This window comes from Lates calcarifer, linkage group LG5 (genome assembly GCF_001640805.2).
Source record: "Lates calcarifer isolate ASB-BC8 linkage group LG5, TLL_Latcal_v3, whole genome shotgun sequence".
Taxonomy (NCBI): Eukaryota; Metazoa; Chordata; class Actinopteri; family Centropomidae; genus Lates; species Lates calcarifer.
The window spans coordinates 12,160,640-12,185,547 of NC_066837.1; the positions used below are offsets into that span (position 1 = coordinate 12,160,640).

Sequence of the window (24,908 nt, forward strand, 5' to 3'; positions counted from 1 at the left end):
ACAAAATGGAATACTGAATGTACTAAATTTCTGACTTGTAACTCAAACAGCTCAAATGGTAGACTCAACAAAAACTGAACATTAAATTATTTCAGGGCTGATTTATTGTATTGCATCAAATTGGTACAGGTGTTTTTATTTTTCTGGTTACTTAGTACATATTCACTCGTCAGCAGTTACACATCAGATTGAAAGTTGGAAGAAAAAAAAGGTGAGTGACATTTGGCAGTAAGACTGTGCTCTCTTATGTTGCCTCTAATAACCATTGTCAGGCTCTCTGTAGATAATTCAAAAGAGAGCAGATGAAGTTGTTTGTTGAAAACAGTGCACCACACAATGCACAAATCTCTCCCCCTTATCCCTGTCAGACTTTGTGTTGATGCAACACGGTGAAGCTGCGTCCTTTAGACAGATATTTTTGCTGAGATCTCAGATGAAAATCAGATACCAATGGAAATAATCAGACTATGAATATTTATTAAAAGCAAAAACAAAAACACCATTGTTTGGGAAAATTTGAAAGGAGAGCTGTAACAGCTTTAAATGTCTCTTGTCACAGTCTACAGTCAAGCTTTACAAGGAAAGGAGGGGTTCAGACACACTCAGACCTCAGTAAAACCCTGCAGTCAGATTATGCAAGACTGAAAGAGTCAAATAAGCACCAGTATGTGATTTTGGCTAGAGGAGCAAAAACTTTCTTAATGTCTGACACTGAATTTGAAGGGTTTGTTTCAGATGTTAAACTAATTTGGTTTGTACAATTGTCAAGAGTAATTTATTTGTTGTCTTCATTTATTGTCTAAGTTATAATATCTCAAGTCTGTGATGGAGATACAGATAAATTACTTAGGTAATATAAGGAGTATTAAAAGTCTCTGAACCATATAAGCAGGTTAACTTTACTAGGAGAGCCAAATATTCATTACATTGGAGAGGGATGTTTAATTTTTTTTTTTTTTTTTAAAACACTGTACTAATACCTGGATTTCAGGGCACAAGCTCAAGTGCACAAAATTGCTGCATTAAATAAATGTCCACCAAAAAATAAATAAATAACTACATAAAAATCCTCTCTGGCCTGTGGACGTCTCTGCTCTGCAGCAGTGACTTCTTCACTGTCGGGTGGGTGGAAGATTGTTCAGCTAGCCAGTGGAGTTAGCTGCTTTCAAACATTTTATCTCATGTATGGCAGAGCTTTGGCACTTAACCTACTTGACGTGCAGTTGGCCCTTCTCTGTTCTGTAAATGGCTTTCACACGGTGCGCTGAAATTGAAAATTCAAAGATATTTAGCATTTCTCATGTATTTAATTTCCATATCAATGAACATAAGGACCACACTGCTAAATAACCGCTCATTACCACTGTACATTTGTTAGTGTTTGTTTGTTTTGTTTTTCAAAGGGACTTGGAGAAAAGCTGTCGGCATCTTAGGTTTTTTATCCTTGAAATGATTTCAGGGCATATGAGCGAGGTGTAGCACTTGCTCACCAGGGTTCAGTCCCCTGCAGCCATGCCTCTGGCTCAGTGCTTTAATGAACCTGTTTGGCAGTGCAGGTGGAAACTGGCAAAGGATCATGTTCTGGCCTTTACTTGTGGTCATCTGTGGTGCTCTCTCAGGTGTAATACTGTTTTTTTAATGGTGATACATAATGTAATTCTGTTCTGAGTTAGTGGGACCCAGTGCTTTAAAGGATGGTGTCTAATATATAATTAATTACAGAAGAGATTTAGTTCCCATAGATGACATTCACGCCTAATTGCTGGTCTCCTGGTTTTCTCCTGGTCAATAATATCCAACCTGACACTATTCTGTCTGTCTCTCCTGTGTCATTTTACAATGATTACTTATCCAAATTCCATTATTCAAATTATATTCCGAGAGTTCTCTGAAAGCCTGTCTTATAATTTCCTCTCTCTTCGTGTGATCTCCTGTGACTTCCTCTCTTGTAGTCTCGGGAGCCTCTGGCACTGTGTGACCTGAAAGCAGAAGTGTCCCCCAGGATCTCGGCTGAGGACTTAATTGACCTCTGTGAGCTGTCATTGACCGGGCCCACCAAGCGGACCAAAGCTGGCAAGCCCAAAATCGTTGCTGTCGACATCCGCAGCCAAGAGGAGTATCCTTATCATCTCTGTCTATCTATGAAATTCATCTGTCACTCCCTTTCAGCAGTTATTTCAACATATAAACACATTTCTCAATTTTTCTTTGTTCTAACTTGACGCTTTCAACATAAGCATGTGACAGCACAGTTTCAACCAGACAGGGGGTGGATTTGTAAGAGGCATATGGACTAGTGTCATACATTTGGTCGAAAGAGCGTTGTGGTTTTGTGTCTCAGTGGTTCAGTCTGATTGAACTTGGAGGTGTATCTGGATATTAGTACATTCCATTAAAATACATTCTGCAATGAAATAATAAAAGCATTGATTGAGTTCTTGTGGAGCTTGGCAGTGATGACATATGATTCATTCAAAATCTTTAAATTAGAGCCATGCTTGAGTTTTTGTGCTTGAGGATAATTAGAAATGAAGTAACAGAGCTACACCACCATCAACCCCTCAGTTTACCTTGTAAATTAATTGCAGCGGGTCGAGGAAACCTTCACTGGGTGATCTGCTCTGCATCACATTAATAATAATAGACTTTTGAGAAAGTCTGGAAATTCTGTCATTTAATGCTGCGCAGGTGACAGGTTTAGGTGAGACGACCACAGAGCTCCTTTACACAGACAGTTCCTCATTTCCTGCGCTTTCCTCCAGCCTGGAAAATCTTGATCTTTGCTTCACTTCGCAATCAGTCTTATTGAATATTATCCTGCACAGGCAGCTTTCAGAAAACTGTGCAATCAGCCAGTTACCTTCATATTGTTGCTGTTGAGCCTTTAAATTTTCATTTTTGTCGTCCATATCAAAACAGTGTATGACGGTGCAACACGTTCTTCACTGCTGCTTGTTGTAAGGACACAGTCTCTCTCTCATGCACAAAAACAGGTTAAGGGGTCACAGCACACACAGAAACAAAATTTGGACACAGCTGCACATGTGCATGCAGGAGGCCTCTCTCTCTCTCTTTATCCCACAGTGCCTCTGATCGCTTGCTTACCTCTTGACCTGGTGCCAGGAACTGAACCACAGGCAGTGAGTGAAACTGTTTGGTTCCCATCAAAGGCAAGTCGGGGCAGATTCAGGAGGAATGATCTGCTCCATTTATGTGCCGCCAGATTCTGCAACTTTCTTTTTGGCCCTTCGTATCGAGCCAGACTGCCTCACCCACCCACTCATCCACACACCCACACACCCACACATACACAACCTCCAGTCTGAGAAACAGAGGCATAAAGCAGCAGAGATTAGCCTGTGCACCTGAGTAAAATGCATTCTCCTGGCCATAACTTCCTCTTTTACATGATATATTTCATTTTTTTCTTCCTCCCTTTTTTCTTTTTTCATGAGAGAATTACAAATACAAATGAGAAAGGTCTCCCATAAATAAATTCCCTGCAACTTCCTTAGATTAAAAAGGAAAATTCCTGCTGCTTGCCACATCCAATAGCCTCTTTATTCATCTCTTTCGTAGGTGTGCATAAAATTACAATGTTACATAAAGAAATTAATTTTGCTTTAGCAGATGCACAGTTTCTGTTTGCTACCAGGAGTATAAAGGCAAAGAAAACCCTGCCTATTAAAAAATGTAGAGCAGCAGAAGAAGTGAGCCTGACCCCTCAGCTCATCAGTGGAATGGTAATTGTCTAAGAGGTTAAAGAGCCATTAATCAATAAGGATTAGTGGATAGAGTAAGGATTTTAAAATGGCAGTTCTTTTAGCTGAATTCCTACCCCAGAGCCCCCCTGATAGACAGAGGCTCCTCAGGCTAACTCAGATGGACAAAAGGGATTTGACCACTTTCACAGGATTTGGCAACCCCTGTTCACCTTTATTGTGATCTTAGGCAAAGCTCTGTTGTGGGTGTCTGCGGTCACAAAAAGTGGATTAAATTTAGACCTTTGTGGGGGGAAATCGGGGCAATCTAGATTGAGCTGTGTAGGTGCCTGGCGAATATTCTCTTCAGGAAAGCAAGTGGTATGTGCCTGTTGTAATTCCAAGGCTAAATGTAGCACAAAAGGATTTGTCAGCTAGTGGATTATACTGTACACTGCCTTGTGTAACACGTTGACTCTGTATGTTCTTGCTGCAGCTGGTGTGCTTGAGTGAACGTAGAAATGTCTCTCTGTCTCGCTTGTCTTAAAATATGTAGCAGTAATGTCAATAGCTGCCATCTCAGAAATAGGACAGTCTCATTTTCTCTGGAGTTATTATTCAATTATAAACCACTCTGGGGATGTTCACCGTCCCTGTGCTGATACTCTTCTTTTCCTGCAAAGCTCTTACTATGATCTTGTCCTTTTCTAGTTTTCTTTTTCTTTTTACTTTTCTTTTTTCCTGCTGACTCCCTTATTATATCTCCTTTATCTCTTAATCTTCCCTCTCTGTCCGTCCTTTCAGTTAACAGAGCTGTGTTTCCCACACTACTATCTTCAAGCTTGTCTTACATACTTTTTGCATTGGAATTCAGTTGGATAAGCAGAGTAACAAGCACTCTGATTAGAGTATCACTGAACTGACTTGATATAGTTTCCTACTGTCTATTGTGTCCATGTCATTCAAGGGTATTATGATTCCCCTGAAAGTTAAGGTGTAAGAGTCTGGGAAAAAAAACAAGGTGCGCCTAATTCATTCATTGGTAGGCAGGCAGGTATTCCCAGGCTGTATCTGTTCAAAGCTGTACTTCTTAACCCAGCTGCCTCCAGCTTCAGCAGAGGCCATATTTCTGGCAGCATCAACATTCCCTTCAGTGCAGCGTTCAGCCCTGACGGTGAGCTGGTGCAGTGTCCTGCAACAGGAATCCTCCAGAACTACAGAGGACGGGTCATTGTGGTCATCAGCCACGCCATGAAGAGTGCCGCCATGGTGAGAGAGCAGCCACACACACACAGCCCACAGATACACTTGTGTACAGAACATCAGCATAAACACAATTTAGACTCTGAAAGTGTTCTCTGATATAAATACATATGACTGAGCATACAGCACCTTTATATTTCAATGGACTGAAATTACTTAGAGTTTTAAATATTATACATAAGAATAATGGCTATTACAGGTTTTGGCCATTAATGTTTCTGCTCTTTCCCAAAATTTGGATTATAAAGCCCACAGTACCAAGATCTTATCATATACATACTTTTTTATTTATTTGTCTATTTTTTTTATTTTTTCATGATGCAAATTGGTGTTTAATTTTGCATTAAATTAGCAGATGATGCTGATGATGATTTGTCAGAATCACATAAAGTGAATCAATCTCTTGAGATACTCCATCAAGTTTTCTATAATATTTTGAAGTTGTTTTAAATTACTTTTACTTTTACTATTGAGAGAGCAGTAGTTAATGCAGGTATAGTGTAGATAACCAAAGGTAAAGTTACATTTCCTGGTGTTGTTAAAACCCCCTGTGGCACTTCTAAATCCCCCCGACACCCCAGCGCCCCCACGCCACCCCCTTACTTTTTACTGTTGCATTTTTAGCCATGCTGTTGGCAGTGCCTTAGGGATGACAGTGTCAGTCTGTCAGTTGGTTCACCACTTTGGTTCAGGCTGAAGTATCTAAACAACTACTGAATGAATAGTCATGATATTATCTGCAGAGATTCATGGTTCCCAGATGACGAATCCTGCTGACTCTAGTGATGCCTCTCCACTTTCCCACTAGCATCACAATGAGGTTGACATTTGTGGTTTTGAATGAAATGTTTCGAAAACTGTTGGAAGCATCCATGCTTACGTTTGCCCTATACTTTTGTTTATGACCAAATACTTGTAAAACTAATGATATTCCCCTCAGCATCAGCTATACTTTGTGTGTAGTGCTAACATTAGCAAATGTTAGCATGCTAACATGCCAAAAGAATCCAACATGGTGCATGTGGTAAATATTATACCCGCTAATCATCAGCATGACATCATTATCATTCTGAGCATGTTAGTGTGCACTCATCTCAAAGCAGCACAGTGCCTGAGTCTCACGGAGCCACTGCTATGGCTGCAGACTGTCGTAGTCTTATTTAAGTGCTGCTGTTTGTTGATCTAGTTAAATCATAAAACAAAACTATGTATTGGTAAAAGTTTTTCTTACATTTCTGTTGAAGAAAGTTTTCTTAATATAAACAGGAACGTCAAAGGTAGAGACTGACTGCTGAATAACTATCAAATATGTTCAAACAATTACTTACTACTTATTTTATTTTATTTGGTTAGTCTTATTTTAATCAAATGTATCTTAATAGTACTTTCTCATGAGAGGAGAATCACCCTGCTGCAAAGTTCAATATGATTGCTCAGCGAGTGACTCTGAGAATATGTGGGTCTGATGGCTCTGTCCAAGAAGGGCTGAATTAAGGACAACTTGACTTGATTGTATATACTTGAAGAGGCTCCTTCAGTTCTGGACTGAAGATGTTTGAAGACTGCTTTAGTTCAGAACTGAAAAGGCATGGGTATGGCACAGAATAATTTTTCCAATAGAAATACACATTTACAAAGAGAAAACAACAACAACTCATTAACAATGCGGCAACTCAGTTTGAAGGACGTCAAATATTCTTAACAGATAACATATAGGAATATTTTTAAAATCAAAATCAAAGGAAGTTAGCTCTGTACTCCTCTTTCCAGGATTCTCTATGGTGTCTGACATCTTGTTAGTGTCTTGGTGGTGGGGGTGGGGAGGTCATGTCAGGGCAGTGAAAGCCTGCCCTGACAATCTGACCCTCAGGGTCAGATTGTCTCCTTTAGCATCCCCCTGTTCATCCCCTGGATCTCACTGGTATCACAGGAGAACTGCACAAGGTGTTTGATGAGCTCACGCAACTGTTTCAAAAAATGTTCCATTTTGTCAGGAGTTTCTGAAGCAGTGATTGTTATGAATTGTTCTCATCTGAATTCAACAATTTCATGTGAAATTACTCACAATTCTCAGCATGTTTCATAATCCATTGGCTGCTAGATGTGCTTCTATGAGAATTTGACCTGGATGATCACCTGACTTTTTGTCCAGCGTCGCAAACAGATCAAAGTTCAACATCAACAAGATTGGCTGGTGCAAACTTTTATTCATACATTCATGGTTTCCAGATGATGTCTCCTCATAATTTTGGTGATCCCCCTACTCTTCCTCTAGCTCAAACCATGAGGTCGACATTTGTGGTTTTGACAACTGTTGGATGAATTGCCATGAATTGAATTGGCATCAGAGTTTGAATCTGTCCTATACTTTGGTTTATTACCAAACATTTGGAAAACTGATAATTATCAGTTCATTATCAGTTATCAGTTCAGTTAATATTCCCATCAGCCTCAGCTGTACTTTGTGTTCAGTGCTAATTAGCTAATTTCAACATGCCAACATACTAAACTTAAGATGGTGATCATGGTAAGCATGCTCAGCATTATGCCTGCTAGACATCAGTGTGTTAGCATTGTCATTGTCAGCATGTTGACATTAACATTGAGCTCATAGCAATGCACAGAGCCACTGGCCTGGCTGTAGGCCTGTTTAACGTAAAAGATTTTACACTAATCCCACACATCCAGATGTCTGTCTGCTCAAATCCACAGCAGTCTGGACAAAATCTCGTTAAAAAAAAATCAGGAAAGTTCTGCCTCAGGATACAGCTACTCTGGTTTAGTCTTGGTTGGGAACAAAAACTTTTAAGTTCTCAGTAATGTAAGTTTATTGGTCTGATGTATAAAAACCTACTGTGTTTTCATCTTTTTTCTTTTTCTAAAAGACACTGGGACACTAGCCAGGGCTGAAACTGTATTTTACATAAATCATTGTCTTTGACATTTCAGTGCACAAAAATAACTTTGCTCGCTTCAGCGTAACAGAACAGAGAACTATATTGATCATTATAAATTCTCCTTTTGTGCTCTCTTTGGAATAAATTACCCAAACTTAAATTTAAAAACTCAGCAGGGATATCGCTTCAGGCAACATCCTAATTTAGAAAAGATGTCCTCCTTCCATATGTTGGAAAGTAAAAGAGAAAAAATAAGTAGCTCTCCTTAATTGAGGAGAGAGTCCTGTATTTTTTAGGAAGCAGCAGCAGCAGCGAGATCCCTCTGTCTGACTTGGGTGCAAGAGCTCCAAAAAATAACTGTTAGAGAGTCATCTGCAGAGAGACTGAAGTATTCATTTAGCTGTTTGTAAACTGTTTATGGATCATGTGTAATCAGCACACGGTCACAGTCTACCACAAAATGTGGCTTTTGTGCTTGAGGCTGAAGCTGAAGTACAAAATCAGAGTTTTTTACACAGAAATCAGTGTAATTATTGTTCATCATCATCAGCATCATAGAGGCATTAAGAATGACAACTGATCATCATCCTCATCATCACACAGCCATTTCACTTGATGACTATTCATCATAGAATCAATTGAAATTCATAATTGGGAGGTTTAAAATGGTGGTGTACACTACATAACCCCCCACACCAACATCATACTTGAAATTCCACATTTGAGTTTTATGATAAACCCCAGTAATTCATCAGATCTTTCAATCACGCAGGTCATGAAATTAAAGGTCAATAAAAGGACTCAATTGTGCTTAAATGCCACACATATTTCTGTGCACCGCCCCAGTGGCATTATCATTAGCTCTGGGGTAAAACAATGAGTCCACTCACTGTGTGGTCAGGCGTTACTGTAAACCTTTAACATTTAAACCCTATTGGCATTCAGCAGTAAGAAGGACTCTTCATGCTCTTTTTTTTTTAATGTGGATGTTTCAGCTAATTGAATCGGCAATTTTAAAACTGTACTCCAAAAAAAAACATCAACACCAACAGACAAAATGGGTTTGTTTTTTTCGCTTTGTTGCTTGGTGATAAACACACGACTGAAATTAAATTAAACTGAATGAATGATGTATTTTTGCACATAAGTTCTTGCACTTCATTGTAGGGAGATGTTGGTTTTCAACCCTTTTTTTGGTTTTTCTATTACAGTTTTTGTCTTGTAAAATAGAAAAATGTGAGTCTGGACTCTGGAAAAATAAAACCTGAAGTTGCAGACTGTTCGACACAAACATTTGCAGATCTCAGAGACAGTGTAGAAAAAGAGGAAAAAAGCTTATTTAGAGGTGAACCTAATGTGGAACTGAAGAAAATGGCTGTTTTTCCAGCTATTTAAAAGCTAAATACTTTTCACTCATTAATAATAGGCCATTTATATGAAGCTTTTTTTTCAGTGCAGCACATATTTTAAGATTCATATACTTATGTACAAACCCACAAAGGTAACGTCACATATTTTGGTTCATTTGACTTCTTTTCAGGACAATGTGAGTGTGTACAGACTGTGTTTCCCTCCTCTCTTCGCAGAACAAAACTCCTCACACTTATAAGTAAATGGGTGCTCTGTGACCTTGGGTACTTCCCAGCATAGCTCCAACAATCAGTCAAGCCCATGTACAGTCCAGTTAACTGGGTTCCTCTGTTACAGGCAATATGTCTCACATAGTCACATAGTCTCACAAAGTCTCCACAAGTTTAAAATAAAAGTTTGAATAATTTGTTGTATTCATTTTTGACTATTATTAGTTTGGAATCACTTAGACAACAGACATTCATAAAACAGTGACATAATATGACCATATCAAGTTATGATTCCACTAATAGTATTGACATCAACAGTTTGGGGTTTTGTAATAACTGATCTTGGCCAAAGAGAGGTTTCATAATCAGATTTCCTGAGATTGCTGTGGTGGAATTACACATCAGTGTCAACATCTGTATCTCAGAATCACAGCAGGGCTTATGTTACACAGGTCAAATGAAAGGTCACAACAAAAACAAAAGCTGTTGAGTCTAACACTACATCCCTGCAGGAACATGCACCTCATTCATATTTTTTTAGATTGTGCTGTTTCAGTCTGATGATTAATTTCTCTTTAGACTGTGTCAGAGAGGCGTTGAGTTAATATGGTAAGTGTCAAGTCTGTAGTTATTGAACAGCAGTGGAGGGTATATCCACAGTAATTAGAGGAACAGCTAGCATTCACACTGTGAGTTATTTCATCAACAAGGAGTGAACAAAAGATGAGCGTTAGGACTAATGAGCCTGCAGGCATGTTCAGTCCAGACAGGTACATTTCCCTTTTTTCAAAATCATTTATTCACCTTTACTACTTCCTCATTTATTTTCCTATGTCAACACTCATTACCTGACAGATTACATAATGCAGAACACGTATTACATCAAGGTGTTTCCTAATCGCTGAAGGGTTGCTGTTGCGTGAAAATGTTATTTCTCAAGTAGGGCAACTTCAGGAACATTAACTCATGGGTCACACAGAACAATGTTGGAGTCGGATCATGTTATGAGTGGTGTGTTTGGAAAATCCAAAGGGGTGGGAAAAATGAATGTCTTTCTCTCTTCGTAATTTCTTCCCAGTTTGCAGCACACATGGTCAAAGTCAATTTCCCACGGGTTTGTATCCTGGATGGAGGGATCAACAAGCTGAAGCCCACCGGTATCCTGACTGTCCCCTCCCCTCAGATCTGAGCCTGATCCACCCACTTACAGTAACTAAAGGGACGAGTGGAAGGACTGTATATTTCATTCTGGGCTGATACTGAAGTGTCATTATTATACTTACACATTCTGATTAAACTGTGGTGCACAATGACTAACTGCATTGAAATAATTGAAATTATGAAATTATTCCCTTGTTAACCTGGTTTATATTCATTGCCATATAAACTTACAAGCTGATTGTTTTTTTGTAATTTTCTTTTTCAAAACAAGAATGAATGAATCATTTGAATTTTCCTGGAACAACTGCTCTGTGTTGTTGTAGCTTTGCACTGATAAACTAAGCTATCTGTGTCCAATATAGTCTGTCTGTTCTGAGCCAGTTCATCTGGGGAAGTTTATTAAATGTTTATGTGTTTATGTGAGAAACAATAAAAATAACTTTTTGTGAATTTACATTTTACCTTGTTGACAAATGACTGAATTCTCTCTGTGTTCTGCTGTATGCACGTGCTGTGTAAATGACTTTCTATCATTTTGTTTATAATAAAAAAAACAGTGTAGGTGAAAGTTTTGTTGTTTTACCATTCAATATGAACTAGTTGGACTGTGCTGGTTTCATATTTAATAGCAAACAGATGTTTGTCCAACACAGTGTTTGTTCATACATGTCCTACATTCCATCATCAGAGATGACTATTGCTACAGACTGGACACTCCCACAAAAGTGGATGCATAAAAAGAGAGGTCGGTGGTAATTTCCGATCAAAGAAACTTCTTGTTCGCATTGACTTAGGTAAGACACATGCTTTTTTGAAATAAGTCAAACACATTCAGTATTAGTTGTTGATTGAATCAGTGCTGAGACTGGTTGTTGTTATTCTTTCCCTTTCAGGATTCTTACCAGTCTGAAAATGGTGTGTTATACAGTGACAGTATACACCACTGATCTCACCGCTGCCACCACTTTTAACAATGTCTTCATTAAGCTGGTGGGCACAGATGGGGAGAGCAATCGCCAGTGGCTCGCCAGCCTCAAAGGAGCTGCAACCTTCTTCAGAGGAGCAGTGAGTTTGGAATATTCCTCTCTATGTTTAAATGTTTAGTACGCTTCCTCAGCTTTGCCTGTAGACACATTTAATACCAGTTTAGAGAGGCTGATGTAAACCTTCGCCAATTCACACTTGTGCTGTGACAGGATGTGTGCAGCTCTGCAACCAACCAAAAATCCCCATAATGAGCCTCACAATATTAGTGTTCTGTTCAGGCCCCATCATCTTGCATGTTTTATTTTTGTCCCTTCTTCTTTTCAGTAATTCTGTGCTAATTGTTTGGATGTTACAACTCAGTTCTTTGTTACCAAATCCTTGTCATGCATAAATGTTTTCTAAACTATTTCTGTCATTACTCCAGGTGTCTCATTTTAGTGTGTGCTGCTCTAAGTCTCTTGGAAAGCTGGTTCTGATTGAGCTTGACAAAAAGTCCGTCCCACTGTTCCCCAAAGACTCTTGGTTCCCTGCCAAGGTGGAGGTGAAATCCCCTGAGGGAGACACCTACCACTTCCCCATCTACCGCTGGATCACTGACAGTGAGGTTCACCGCTTCAGAGAAGCAACAGGTTCGTCTGACATCCTGTCTGCTGTTCACTGACCACAGAAAACAGAAAGACAACTTCTGCAAGCCAGAACACGAGGAGACCTGTTCAAATTCATGTTAACATACTGTATATATATCAGCGATTTGAAACCTGTGGTTCTTGTTTTTCTTTTAAGCTCTGAAAGTCTTTGAAGACAACCATCATCTTGGCAGGTACGCTCGACAGCAAGAGCTGAAGGAGCGAGCGCAAAACTATCGGTGAGAGATCACAGCTTTTACAAATCTTACACAACCCAAAGCCAACGTGGATCAAAAACTCTTCCACCTTTGGTTGGAAATATTCATGATATATAATGATAAATTAACCACCATATGACACAGTTACACCTGCCCAGGTTTATTAAAATGCATTACACTATAACAAGTGTTGCAAAATACATGAATACTTCTGTGCTCTACATTAAAACTACAGATACACTGGTATGTTCTTCACGACTCTTCTTTCCTCTATTTTTTCCCAGCTGGAATGTCTATGCAGAGGGAATACCTCACTGCATAAAGACAGAAGACCCTCTTTCTCTCCCTTGTGAGGTCCGGTTCTCCTTCACCAAGACCACAGAGTTTCTCTTCACTGCATCCTCAGCGTAAAGTCCTCAAATTCTGTCAGATATCTGTCTGTTTATCTATTTACCTACCTGCTTATCAAAATGATTCTAATAAATGACTCGGTTTTTATTTTCTAGGCTGACAGAGCTGAAACTGAAGGGACTGGATGAATGCAAGGAGAGGTGGCCTGATATTGAGTCTATCAATCGGGTGTTCTTCTGCAAACGGACGGACATATCAGGTACTGTGCCATCATGATAAGTTAATGGGATACTTGATGCTGTGTGCATAATCTGAGTATTTTACTGTACTCTATTATGCTGCTCAGATTTCACGGAATAGAGTGAGTAGACAGAGAAGGAAATGTGTCAAAACATGTAGATTGTAATTCAAGACTCTCCTCATGAGAAAACTAATAACTTTAGTAAACTGCTTAAAATCAAGACTCTGAAGTCTGTGTAATACATTGTTTCCCATTCCCCTGTGTCACATGTATTGCACAAATAAGCTAAAAACAGAGTGAGATTGTCTGACCTAAAGTTTAGTTTGAAACTCAGTGAAGTCCAACTCTGTTCTTCTTGCAGACTACGTACAGGAACATTGGAGGGAGGATGCTTTTTTCGGCTACCAGTTTCTAAACGGGGTCAACCCCATATTGATCCGACGCTGCACAGTCCTCCCTGACAACTTTCCTGTCACTGATGACATGGTCTTTCTCCGTGGTGAGAGCAGCTTGACAGAAGAAATGAAGGTGATTGTCTCATGCTGACTGAAGATTTCCTTGTAACTATTTTATCTTAGTAATAAAACCATGTTTTATTGTCTTTACACTTTCACTTTGCTGAAATGTCCAACAGAAAGGAAACATATTCTTGTGTGACTACAAGCATTTGGATGGACTGCAAGGAAACACCATTAATGGGAAGAAGCAGTACCTGATGGCTCCTCTCGTCCTGCTCCACAAAACACCTGATGATAACTTGATGCCAATTGCTATTCAGGTGAGACTGTCACTCAAATGTGGCTGATACTACAGCTGTAAATTAAAGTATTGATTGATCGATGTGGTTTTTGCTGCTAAAGGTGTTTTCATGCAAGACACTGGATCTTTGCAAGTAGCAGCTACCGCAGCTGTTTTGAATTCTCTCTGCCGGTTTTGGATCGATTGGATTAAATTAACCAAATCCCTGTATTTCATCCTGTAGCTGAAGCAGACTCCAGCCAAAGACAATCCAATCTTTTTCCCCACTGATTCTGAGTACGACTGGTTGATGGCCAAGATTTTTGTGAGAAGTGCAGATTTCAGCGAGCATCAACTCAACGTTCACCTGCTGCGTACTCACCTGCTGGCTGAAGCTTTCGCTGTGTCACTGCTGCGCAACGTGCCCATGGTGCATCCATTGTACAAGGTAACTGAGTGGGAGACTGACAAACTTATTAAAAGTTTTTCAACTTGATGATTTGTCTGTCTGTCCAGGTTGATGAACTATAATGTTTTGGTGTATATATATTTGAAAGTATTCCACACTTCTCAGTTTTACAGAAGCATCAAGATTTCTGACTTTGTTAACAAGTGATAATGTTGCTAACAGACTTCCCTCACTCCCTCAGCTCCTCATACCTCACACTCGCTACACCCTGCAGATCAACTTCTTAGCTCGCCTTCTTCTGATATCTAAGACTGGAGTTTTCACACAGGTACAAAAAGACCACCACACTCAGTAGACCATCAGCAACATATCTTTTAATATCATGAGCACTATCTGTCTCTATATTCATTTCATATTTGACTGTTCCCTAGTTTTCAGCTTCTGGTGGAGAGGCAATGATCACCATCCTGAAGAGGTCGCTGTCCTCGATGACCTACAGCTCTCTCTGCATACCCGAAGACATTGCTGAGCGTGGAGTGGAGGATGTACCAAACTTCTACTACAGGGATGATGGACTCCAGCTTTGGGATATCATCCACAGGTATTATAGGCTGTTACCATTCTGCATTATAAGTATAAAGACTTACACCTTGTTAGGGTTAGTTAGAATACATTTACACGATAGTGAAAAAAAAAAAAACATGGCTTCCACAGTGTGTGTGCCTCAGATGAGGGTTAGGGTCATGGCTGGCATCAGCCGTGTATAGGATTTGCTTTCCATTTCCACTTGCAGGGAAAAACTGTCGATGAACATAACTAGTGCTGGAAACCAAGCAAACAACTGAATCATGTGTTTTCCTCAGCTGAAGTGATGGTAATGAGGACAGGACAGATTAGCTGGCCGGCACAAAGGCAACACATCTGTGTTGATGAGATTGCTCCAGCAGGGAGCACCAATCCCCACAGGAAAGCAACCTGAAAATACAAATGTAGGATTAGAGGCTAAATTTTATTCCATTGAGTTCACTCAGAAATTGTGCTCCACCACGTAAATGATGCCTGTCTGCCTGTCTGAGCCATCCGACTCCACAACAAGAGCCTAGACTGATACTCAGATTGAGCTGCCAATTCATTACCAACATATTATTTAGTCAGACTTTTTCTGTGGAGTGAGGGTTTGATTTTACCACTACTGATCACTGGTGACCATGCCTGTGAATATTCTCATTCATCCAGGTCATAGTTATTTCAAGGAAAGTTTTAATCGAAAGCATCTGGACTTAGTTGTAGTCTAGAAGACGTTTCACCTCTCATCTGGTCCAACTCAAAGTCCAACCCAAGAGTTGGACCAGTCCCAGCCTGGTCAGCTGCGAACACGAACTGATGAAGCCTCTTGGATGAGAGGTGAAACGTCTTCTAGACTACAACTAAATCCAGTTGCTTTCAATTAAAACTTTCCTTGACACTGGTGATCATGTTCAACAAGCTGGCAGAGCCTAAATCCCACCCTCTCCATAAACTAGTGTTTGTTCTCTTATGTGACTCAGTTGTGTTTCTTGTAAAGGGTTTCTTTTATCAATCTTTCTGAAAAGCTTAAACGTGTGTATGGTTTTCTATCCGTAATCTAAAGGTATCAACTACTAAACTGTAACCTCTCCCTCTATCCCCCTTCCTCTGTTCTTTTGGTTAGCACAGTTGCAATGATGCAATCTTCTGTGAACGGTTTATGTAGAAAGATATGACAGAAGATATGCAATGTCCCCAGTTTAAGTCTGGATGAGGACCTCTGTTGCATCTTTCTCTGCTTCATTTCTGGTCATCTCTCCAGTCTCGCTATTTTACAAAGGCAGCAAATGAACAAAAATATTTTTTTGTTTAAGTAAATGAGGTGGGAAAAATATTAGAAATATCTGAATTATTTAATCCTGGAGTCTTGTTCTCACTGTGAGGTTAACAGTAAACCATGAAACTCCAGGAAGTCACTGTCACTGTTTATCATGAAATAGTTGCAGCATGAAATTCCACGTAAAAATCACAACTTGTCATTTTTAGATTTCTGCAAAAAGACATACAACGTTTTTATAATTTAGAGGTGCTGGTGGACATATATTTGAACTCTGAAGCAAGCCAGAATAGCTGTTTACTCCTGCATCCAGTCTTCATGCTAAACTAAGCTACCTCGCTGTAGCTTCATACTTAATGCACAGATACACAAGTGGTATTGATCTTTCATCTAACTCTAGGAAAGAAAGTGAATAAGTATAGCAAACTATTCCTTAAGAGTTGTATGGCCTACTCTGTCAAACATTTCACATTTCAAATTTCTTACAAAGAACATTCTCTAAGATCCTCTACTAAAGGGGGGCAACCTTTTCATGATCTCACAGAGGAGTCTCTTATAAAAAATGTATAATTCTAGTAGGATTATTTTACAGTACTTACCCACATTTTTCAAAGGTTTGTGGAGGGAATACTCAGCTACTACTACAAGACTGATGCTGAGGTCCAGCAAGACTCTGAGCTGCAGAATTGGATTTTGGACATTTTTGAACATGGATTCCTCTCTTACGCAGACACAGGTGGGGTTTAAAGAAAATCAATCATAAATCAAACTTTAATTCAGTCAGTTAAATTACATGACTACCTCTTTTTCTAATGAAGTTTGTTCTCTCTAATTCTCAGGAATTCCACAGAGATTTACCACTGTGCCTGAGCTGATCAAGTTTGTCACCATGGTGATCTTCACCTGCTCATGCCAGCACTCTGCTGTGAACAGTGGACAGGTGAGTTTACTGCGATGGTCAGTTATAATGTTGCTGTTATTGTAGAATAGGTAGATGAGATTTTTCTGGAGAACTGGAACTGGAGAGAGATGAATGAACTCTGACCAAATAAATCTCACAGTGCAGACAATTAGCATAATGCATAACAACAGCTGAGACTTATGGTAACGTTATTAGTTTTGCACGTACTTGTTCAGAAACCAGATAAAAGTTTTTTGTTGTTGAAATATTTCAGTCTGGACCAAAGTAGTGGGACGACCCAGCAACCAACTGAATCAGCAGTGTGACTGAAAACGTGCTGCTTTTAAAAGAACTTTTTTTGTTGTTTGACATTTTTTATCAGAAATTAAACAGCACGTTTGTGATTGATGTATGCTTCAGAAAGTATTAACCAGTTATCCATTAATCATTTGCTTATTGTAGTATGACTACGGCGGCTGGATGCCCAACACTCCCATCTCCCTACAACTCCCTCCACCAACCACAAAGGGGACAACAAGCGAGGCCAGGATGCTGCAGACGTTCCCTGACGTCAACACAACAGTTCAGGGCATGGCCACCATGTGGCTGCTCAGCTCACAGTCTTCTGACTTTGTAAGTACCCAAGACTTCGTGAAAAATGACATAAATCATATCACTGCATAAATGTTAGTGGGAAAAAAAACAACTTTTTTAATGTATCACTGATCATCAGGTCCCGCTTGGCATGTACCCAGAGGACCATTTCAGTGAGGAGATTCCCCGCAAGCTGATAAAGGACTTTCAGGGAGAACTTGAGGTATTAAGTGCAGACATCAAAGTCAGAAACGAGAGTCTGGAGGTCCCATACACATACATGGATCCGAAGGAGGTAGAGAACAGTGTGGCCATCTGAATATCAGGGGGTGTGACCTCCTCAGCTGTTGGCCAAACTCAACTTCACATTAACAAGAGGGAGCAGGGAAAGAACTGCATGCACTGTTTTTCACTGATACTGTAATGAAAAGAAACAACGGTATGTGATCATTGTATGCTGATATACAGCCTCACTGATTTAATTATAACTCTACCTACAGTTTTAAATCATAATCCACATCTTAAGTCTTTTTAGTTCACTTGTAGTCTATACCAGGCTATTAAAAAAAGGAAAAAACTTAAAAATGTAAAATACAAGATGTGAAGCGGACACACTGAGAGGTCTTTTATAAAGACATGTATGTTTTTTTTTAACAAAACACTTTTGTCATTATTTGCAGTTTATCAGACTGTTGTTTTACTTTTTTCTGTTTCAACACAAAGATGAATTAATCAGTTATTTTTGCTCGAACAACTATTAAACTATGTGCGTACTTTATGTGTGTTGTGTAATGGAAATGCACTGAGAGATTGATCTACAGTTTGATTTGCATGTGGGCCAGTTTTATCCAGAGTCAGTTATTCTACAGAGCATTGTTACTGAATATGTTTTTGTGAGAAACAGTGAAAATTATATCCTAACTAATATGTGTAATGCTTTATTGTAGTTTTACATTTTATTGATAAAAGAAACTTTCAATCAAGCTTTTGTCTCCAATAAACTGTATGTGCTACAGAGATGAAAATAAACACGATGGTGTGTAAATAAAAAAAAAAAAGTGCAATAAAATTTATGTGGCTGATTTGTCATTTAATAATCACAGCAACAGCCTCATCAAAGACAGAGAAAAACATGTTTGATTTAGTATTATCTGGATTTAGGATTCTGTACTGGGTGGATGGGGGACAGGATCCTCGTTGCTCTCCCAGTCCAACCATACAACTGGATACACACGACTGGCTGATGTAAAACTGCAGTTATCTCCCACCACAGGTTAGTGTGCGTAGGTAGCACAGCCCAAATTCAGTATTTATATAAAGATATTAAATTAATGTGGATCTGCATTTTGCTAAAACAAAGATAAGAGATGCTCCTGGCAGTTATATTAATAGATGACATTAACAGTGCCAGAACATTCATGCATGTATTTTTCTATTTTCAATAGTAATCTCTCCTTAATACCCAGGGTAAAGGTCGGGTTTGTTTTTTGGGGGGAGACTGTCCCCTCCCCGCAGATCTGGGAGGCCTACAAAATGGATACATGATAGTGTTAGACACTTCATTTCATGTCTTAACACAGGAATGAATAGATCCCACTGTTTTTCTGTAACAGTTGTTTAGTGAGCTAATGTAAAATTACCCCCTAACAGTTCAGATCAACCAGCAAGCAGATGATTTTTACATTTCATTGTTGACATTTTATTGTAAATGTGAACAATGTAATTGTTGACCTACTTTGCACAGCACAGAGTATTGTTCACTTCAGGGTCAGTCTAGTTTGAGTCATTTCGACAGTGTGACCTCTCACCTTTAAAGTTAAGGTACAAGCTTGGCTTTGGCTCAAGGTACCAGCCTAAGCAATTATCAACCTCTATCCAGGAGCAGTGAGTGTGGATTATCCCTGTGTTAATGTTGAAATATGCTGCATATTTCTTAAAGGCTGTAACATACGCTATGTTTTAGCACAAATAGGTCATTATATTGCTGGAGAACAGGTCATTATCCTAAATAAGACTGTAACACTCTAACACCCACACTCACAAATGTATTCAGTTTTCCTCTCCAATGTTTTTGTTCGTTTTTTTAAAAGCCTTAAAAGAGAGAGAAGGAAAATCTCTAATTAATTCAGGACAACATTTTGAGAAATAAAACTTCTTTCTCAAACTAGTCTGAATTCTGTTAATGTTATTCTCAAAAGACTTTTTCCCCAAAACTATGGTTTTAGTCTATCAAGTAATCAGTTAATAAAAACTGGATGAGTCATGTTTATTTATTTTCGATCAGCAATTAAAACATGTACCAGATGAAAAATATATGTCAAAGTAAATGAGTGTGGTACATTTATGTGTGTGTTTTTTTCTTTATGTCTTTGCTAAATAGTGGCACCAAAATTTCTGTGTGCACTTGTGTTTGCAATAAACAGATGTCACTATTCTGGCAATTCACTGCCCTGATCTGCATAAATACCACCTCAGGTGCAAAATAATTGATTTAATTCTAACAGAATTATATTTGCAATTTGTAACTGTGCCTATGTTTGTACCACAGGCTGTTCATCTGACCACAAACAGGACACAGAGCTTCTCTCACCTTTTCATTGTCTGTTGCAGGAGTTTTAATATTCTGTGTCCTGCCCTGCCTCCCCTGGGAAGCTGGTACTGATTGAGGTTGACAAAAAGCCTCTCCCACTGTTCCCAGAGGACTCCTAGTAAAGTCCCCAGAGAGAAACACCTACAAGTCTTCCATCTACCACTGGATCGCTGGCAGAGAGGTTCCCTGTTTTAGAGAAGGGACAGGTTTGTTTTACAGTACATTGGACTGTTTGCATGTATACGAACTGAAGAGAGCAGATTATTAATCACTTAATCATTTTTTTCTCAGCTCCAAGAGTCTTTGATGCCAATCATCATCTTGGCAAGTACAGTAGAGAGAAGGAGCAGCTGTAGGTGAGAGCAGAGCTGTGAATTCATGTATAATAATATCCCCCTGGAACCAAACCCATAATATTGTTAAGTTAGTGACACTGCCTTGCTTTCTGTAATTTATGGCTAATTTCAATCTTAGTCTCATCTCTAGATCATTTATGTTTTGTAACAAAATATAGTTTATTCAAATATTAAACTGTACTCACACTGAAGGCATAATTTTTAATTTCTGTCCTTCACCAGTTGGTTCTATTTTTCCCAGCTGGTATGTGTATGAAGAAGGACTACCTCACTGTATGTCAGACAGGTTTTCTCTACCTTGTGAGGTCCGCTTCCCCTTCACCAAGACTGCAGAATTAATCTACAGTGCATCAACTGGGTGAGGTCCTCAAATTTTTTCAGACAGTAGTTCACTTCATTCAACCTAATACAATCAAAAAACATTGTTGTGCAAGTGTTTTTTATTTTTTGTAAATCAAATTCTAATACCAGTCTTCTCCCACAAAACAACAGACATACAGATACAGTACTTCATATTATATTAGGTACAACTCTGATGCAAGACACTGAAACATCAAAAAATCTGTTTTACTAACCTAATCATATGTCCTGTAATTCAAGAAGTAGTGCAAGTGATAAAACTCTGCTTTCTTTCCAGAGTATGTCCAACAATGTGTTTTTTGGCGATCAGTGTGTGAACAGTGTTGACTCCATGCTGATCTGATGTTGTACAGTCCTGCCCAAGAACTCCCCAGTAACTCATGACACTGTGTTCCTCTGCGGTCGGAGCTGCTTGACTGGAGAAATGTAGGTATGTTTCTGGGACAGTATACTAGTTAAATTAATGATTAAGCTGACTTTAAACCACTCTTAGTTATATATAATAATAACACTGCAGTGCTTTTGTATGGACAGACAGTGGACAGTAAAACTGCAGTGTGTTGGATCAAGCAAATGCTCAACTTGGTTTTCTTCCTCTTATTTTTAAGTGATTAAAGATTCATTTTTGGAAAAAAAAAAATATCAGAGTTTAAATCATTAAAAAAAGGTCAAATTCCGTCAGCGGCTGTCTTCAGAAAAGTCGATGTCAATATTCTAACTTCTTTAACGTGTGACTGGTCTGTTACACTTCAATTATCATCCTCACTAAAATGCACAAGATTATAATTTGCTCTAAAATGTCAAACAGAAAGGCAGCATGTTCCTGTGTGACTACAAGAGCCTGGATGGAGTGAAACTAAACGCCATCAGTGGGAAGAAACAGTACTGCTCCAAAAACACCTGATGAGTTGATGCTAAGTCCCTCTCAGGTGAGAAAAATTTACACAATATTCTGAGCTGAACATTAATGTAACAGCATGCATCCAATATGAATATCAGTGGAGGACACTTTTGAGATTTAGTACCAGATAAAGCTGGTTTGACTGAGTTTGTTTATTGAATAAAGGGCTATGGGTTTATGGCCTCAACATTAAACTTTTCTTTATAGCACCACCATGTGGACTCTCTCAGTCATATTAAATCAGGGACATTTGTAGAGTGGACTACTTCTCATATTTTGTTTTGAATAGTGAAAATGATACCACTGGATATCTGCTATTCATTTGGTTTTATGGTATAGTGAGCTCTGTAGTGTTCCCTGTATGGATTTAGATAAACTTCAGTTGACATGCGTAGTTTCCCTCACAAATGTTTTACAAAAGTTTAGTGGTGGTTGTTTCAGAGATGGGTGAGTCATGAACATTTAAGTGAAAGACTTGGTCTGACTCACAGCTTACATACATACTGTCAAACACAGCAGGTTTATTGTTACCAAGTTATGAAATTGCACATGCTATTTGACAGCTTTTGTGCAGCTGATTGATAAATCAACGCCCCTTTTTCCCCAGCACTATAAGCATGAATACACACACACACACACACACACACACACACACACACATATATATATATATATATATATATATATATATATATATAGCAGCTCATACCAAAGAATACAGTTTTCACACAGGTTGGCTATTACCAAATTATTAATACATTTTCTAACTGATGAATTAATAATTTACTTATTTGACTGGTCCCTATAGTTTGCAGCCTCCGATCTCCTGAAGAGATCATTGTCCTCATGTGGAGGCTGTGCCAAATGTTTGCTACAGGAATGATGGACTCATGCTTTGGGATTTCATCCACAAGTATTATAGGCACTTTCCCCTGCAAAGCTCGCTGGGTAGATGCAATGGAAGCACTTATTGTAAGCAGACAAAAGACTGCCAAATTAATGTAATATATGGCTTTATACTTAGCTATGCCACAGTTTAGTGTCTTGTCCTTTAAGATAATGGTTGTTTTAGTGGTGTAAAATGGCTGTTACAAGAGTGTGTGTACTCTTGAGGTGTTCAGTACAAAAACAATATATATATATATATATATATATATATATATACACACATATATGTATGTATATATTTCTTAACACCTAATTAAATAAATTCATAACTACTCTTGGCTTCATGTGTAGCTTTCTTGTCATAATGCATCATAATGCAGAAAATTCACCCGCACAGTAATAACAAGTATTGCTCTATTTCCTGCCCTATACCTAATAATAATGCTAATACCCTGGTTTGGTTCATTCCTGTCCCCTGTGTCAGGCACAACTAGTGTCAGAAAGTCTTCTCGGTGCCCAGGAAGTGATGTGTTTTACATATTAAGGGAACACAGAAGTGAACTGAGCCAAGTTCTGTGGGCTGTTTTGAAATGTAGTAGGTAGACAGCTCTGCAGGGACTGACTTCTCTGCCTTCACCTTTCCAGAAGAAAAGGATGTTTGGAAAGTAAGTGAGAAAAGGGAAGTGAGAAGCAGCACAATAAACAAGCTTCCTTTACAAAACAGAAAAAAAACTAAAACACCAAGAAGAAACAGTGGCTTGTTTTTTTAAATAAACACAATATTACTCTAACCCCAACACCCATGTTGGGTTTGTTTTGTGGGGGTTATTTACAAGGCTTCCTGCATGTTATCCTTCATGTTTCTATGTATTTCATGCTGATATCTCTGTTGCTGCAGCAGGCAGCGTCTCACAGAGTAGATGCCAAGTCAAACTGTATCGCCTCTTTCATTTGCTATGTGACATGAGTGTTCCTGAAGGATGTCAAAGTAATAATATAACATTGTAGAAAAAGCCTAACAATATATCTGATACTCCTGAACGAGCCGCAGTGTGGTGGTCTAAAACCTGATTAGAATTTGTCCCGATGTTGTCATTTAAAATATCTAATTTAAGAAGAGTTGTACTTCTCTGAAAGGTTTGTGAAGGAATCACTGCAAGAGTGATGCTGAGATTTGCCAAGACTCTGAACTGAATTCTGAGGTGGATTCAGGACATTTTTGAGCTTGAATTCCCTTGTGTTTAAAAACAATCTGATGTTCATTAATCACAAAAACACATATTTTTTATTACAATTACTCTGCATAATACATTTTTTGGATATAAATATATTAATACTTGCTGTTTCTCAAGAATCCCTCAAAGTTTTTGCACTGTTGTGGAGTTGGATAGGTACATCAATGTTACCTACTGGGTACTTCGTTCAGTGAGTAAAAAACTGTTACCATCCAGTTTTCTTTATATCTTTGTGAGGAAGTCTTTATTTAACTTGAATTATGACACAGATCTTATGCCCCAGAGGACTTAAATTAAAATTTTGAATTACAAATAATACTCATGAAATTTCCATCTCATGGTTTTATAATTCCTCTTAATATTTTTAATCTTTGTCAGTGACTTGCAGTATAACTATGGTAGCTGGACGCCCAACACTGCAACATCCTCTACCAACTGCAAAGGGGACAGTGAGCAAGGCTACGATGCTGCAGACCTTCCCTGGCGCTGGTTCACATGTGTGGCTATTAAACGAGCTGTCGTCTGACTTTGTAAGTCCTCAAAAATGTTGATAAAAAAAATTACATCTATCTTACTAATGTTTGGAGAATATATGTTCTCCAGCAATTTCAGTGAAATAAAATCTCAGTTGACATATTGTCTGATTTTATCTTGAAAATGTCAGCATGGTTTCTTCTTGGAACTGAATCTCTGCATATTTTTGAAACTGCACTTTTATTGAAGCCTTATGTTAGAAAAGAAAAACATACACATGTAATAATGTTAGTCCTGCCTTGTTACATTTTGTCAGGTCCCTCTCAGTGAGTACCCAGAGGAACATTTCTGTGAGGAGATTCCTGCAGGCTGATAAAGGACTCTGGGGGAGGAGGAGAACATGAAAATGTAAGTACAGTGATCAAAACCAGAAACAAAAGTCTGGAAGTCTCATACACATACATGAACCCTGTGTGGCCATTTGAATATCACAGTGATTGAAGATTTGACCTCCTTCCTGACTCAGACTATGGACAGTTTGCTAATTAAGCATCGCTTTCTCTCCACAGGGTTGTTGTCCTCTTGAGGGAATCT

At 38.8% G+C, this 24,908-nt stretch overlaps 2 protein-coding genes across 2 annotated transcripts in view; both read left to right on the forward strand.

Moving 5' to 3' along the window:
* The window catches only part of tbck (TBC1 domain containing kinase), a 39,550-nt gene extending 28,494 nt beyond the window's left edge, over positions 1-11,056 (forward strand). Inside the window, exons 24-26 of the mRNA XM_018684142.2 lie at positions 1,953-2,116; positions 4,811-4,970; positions 10,520-11,056. Of these exons, the coding sequence (XP_018539658.1) occupies positions 1,953-2,116; positions 4,811-4,970; positions 10,520-10,630 (435 nt within the window). The 3' untranslated portion in view covers positions 10,631-11,056. The remainder of the gene's footprint in view (positions 1-1,952; positions 2,117-4,810; positions 4,971-10,519) is intronic.
* A 194-nt stretch (positions 11,057-11,250) lies between these two features.
* Positions 11,251-18,493, forward strand: LOC108888239 (arachidonate 12-lipoxygenase, 12R-type). Its single transcript, XM_018684143.2, has 15 exons — positions 11,251-11,396; positions 11,496-11,667; positions 12,014-12,218; positions 12,373-12,454; positions 12,718-12,840; positions 12,940-13,043; positions 13,387-13,553; positions 13,660-13,803; positions 14,008-14,211; positions 14,414-14,500; positions 14,604-14,773; positions 16,630-16,751; positions 16,855-16,955; positions 17,379-17,549; positions 17,650-18,493. Exons 2-15 carry the CDS (start codon positions 11,515-11,517, stop codon positions 17,827-17,829), a joined length of 2,013 nt encoding a protein of 670 aa, XP_018539659.1. The 5' UTR covers positions 11,251-11,396; positions 11,496-11,514; the 3' UTR covers positions 17,830-18,493.
* The last annotated feature ends 6,415 nt before the right edge of the window (positions 18,494-24,908 follow it).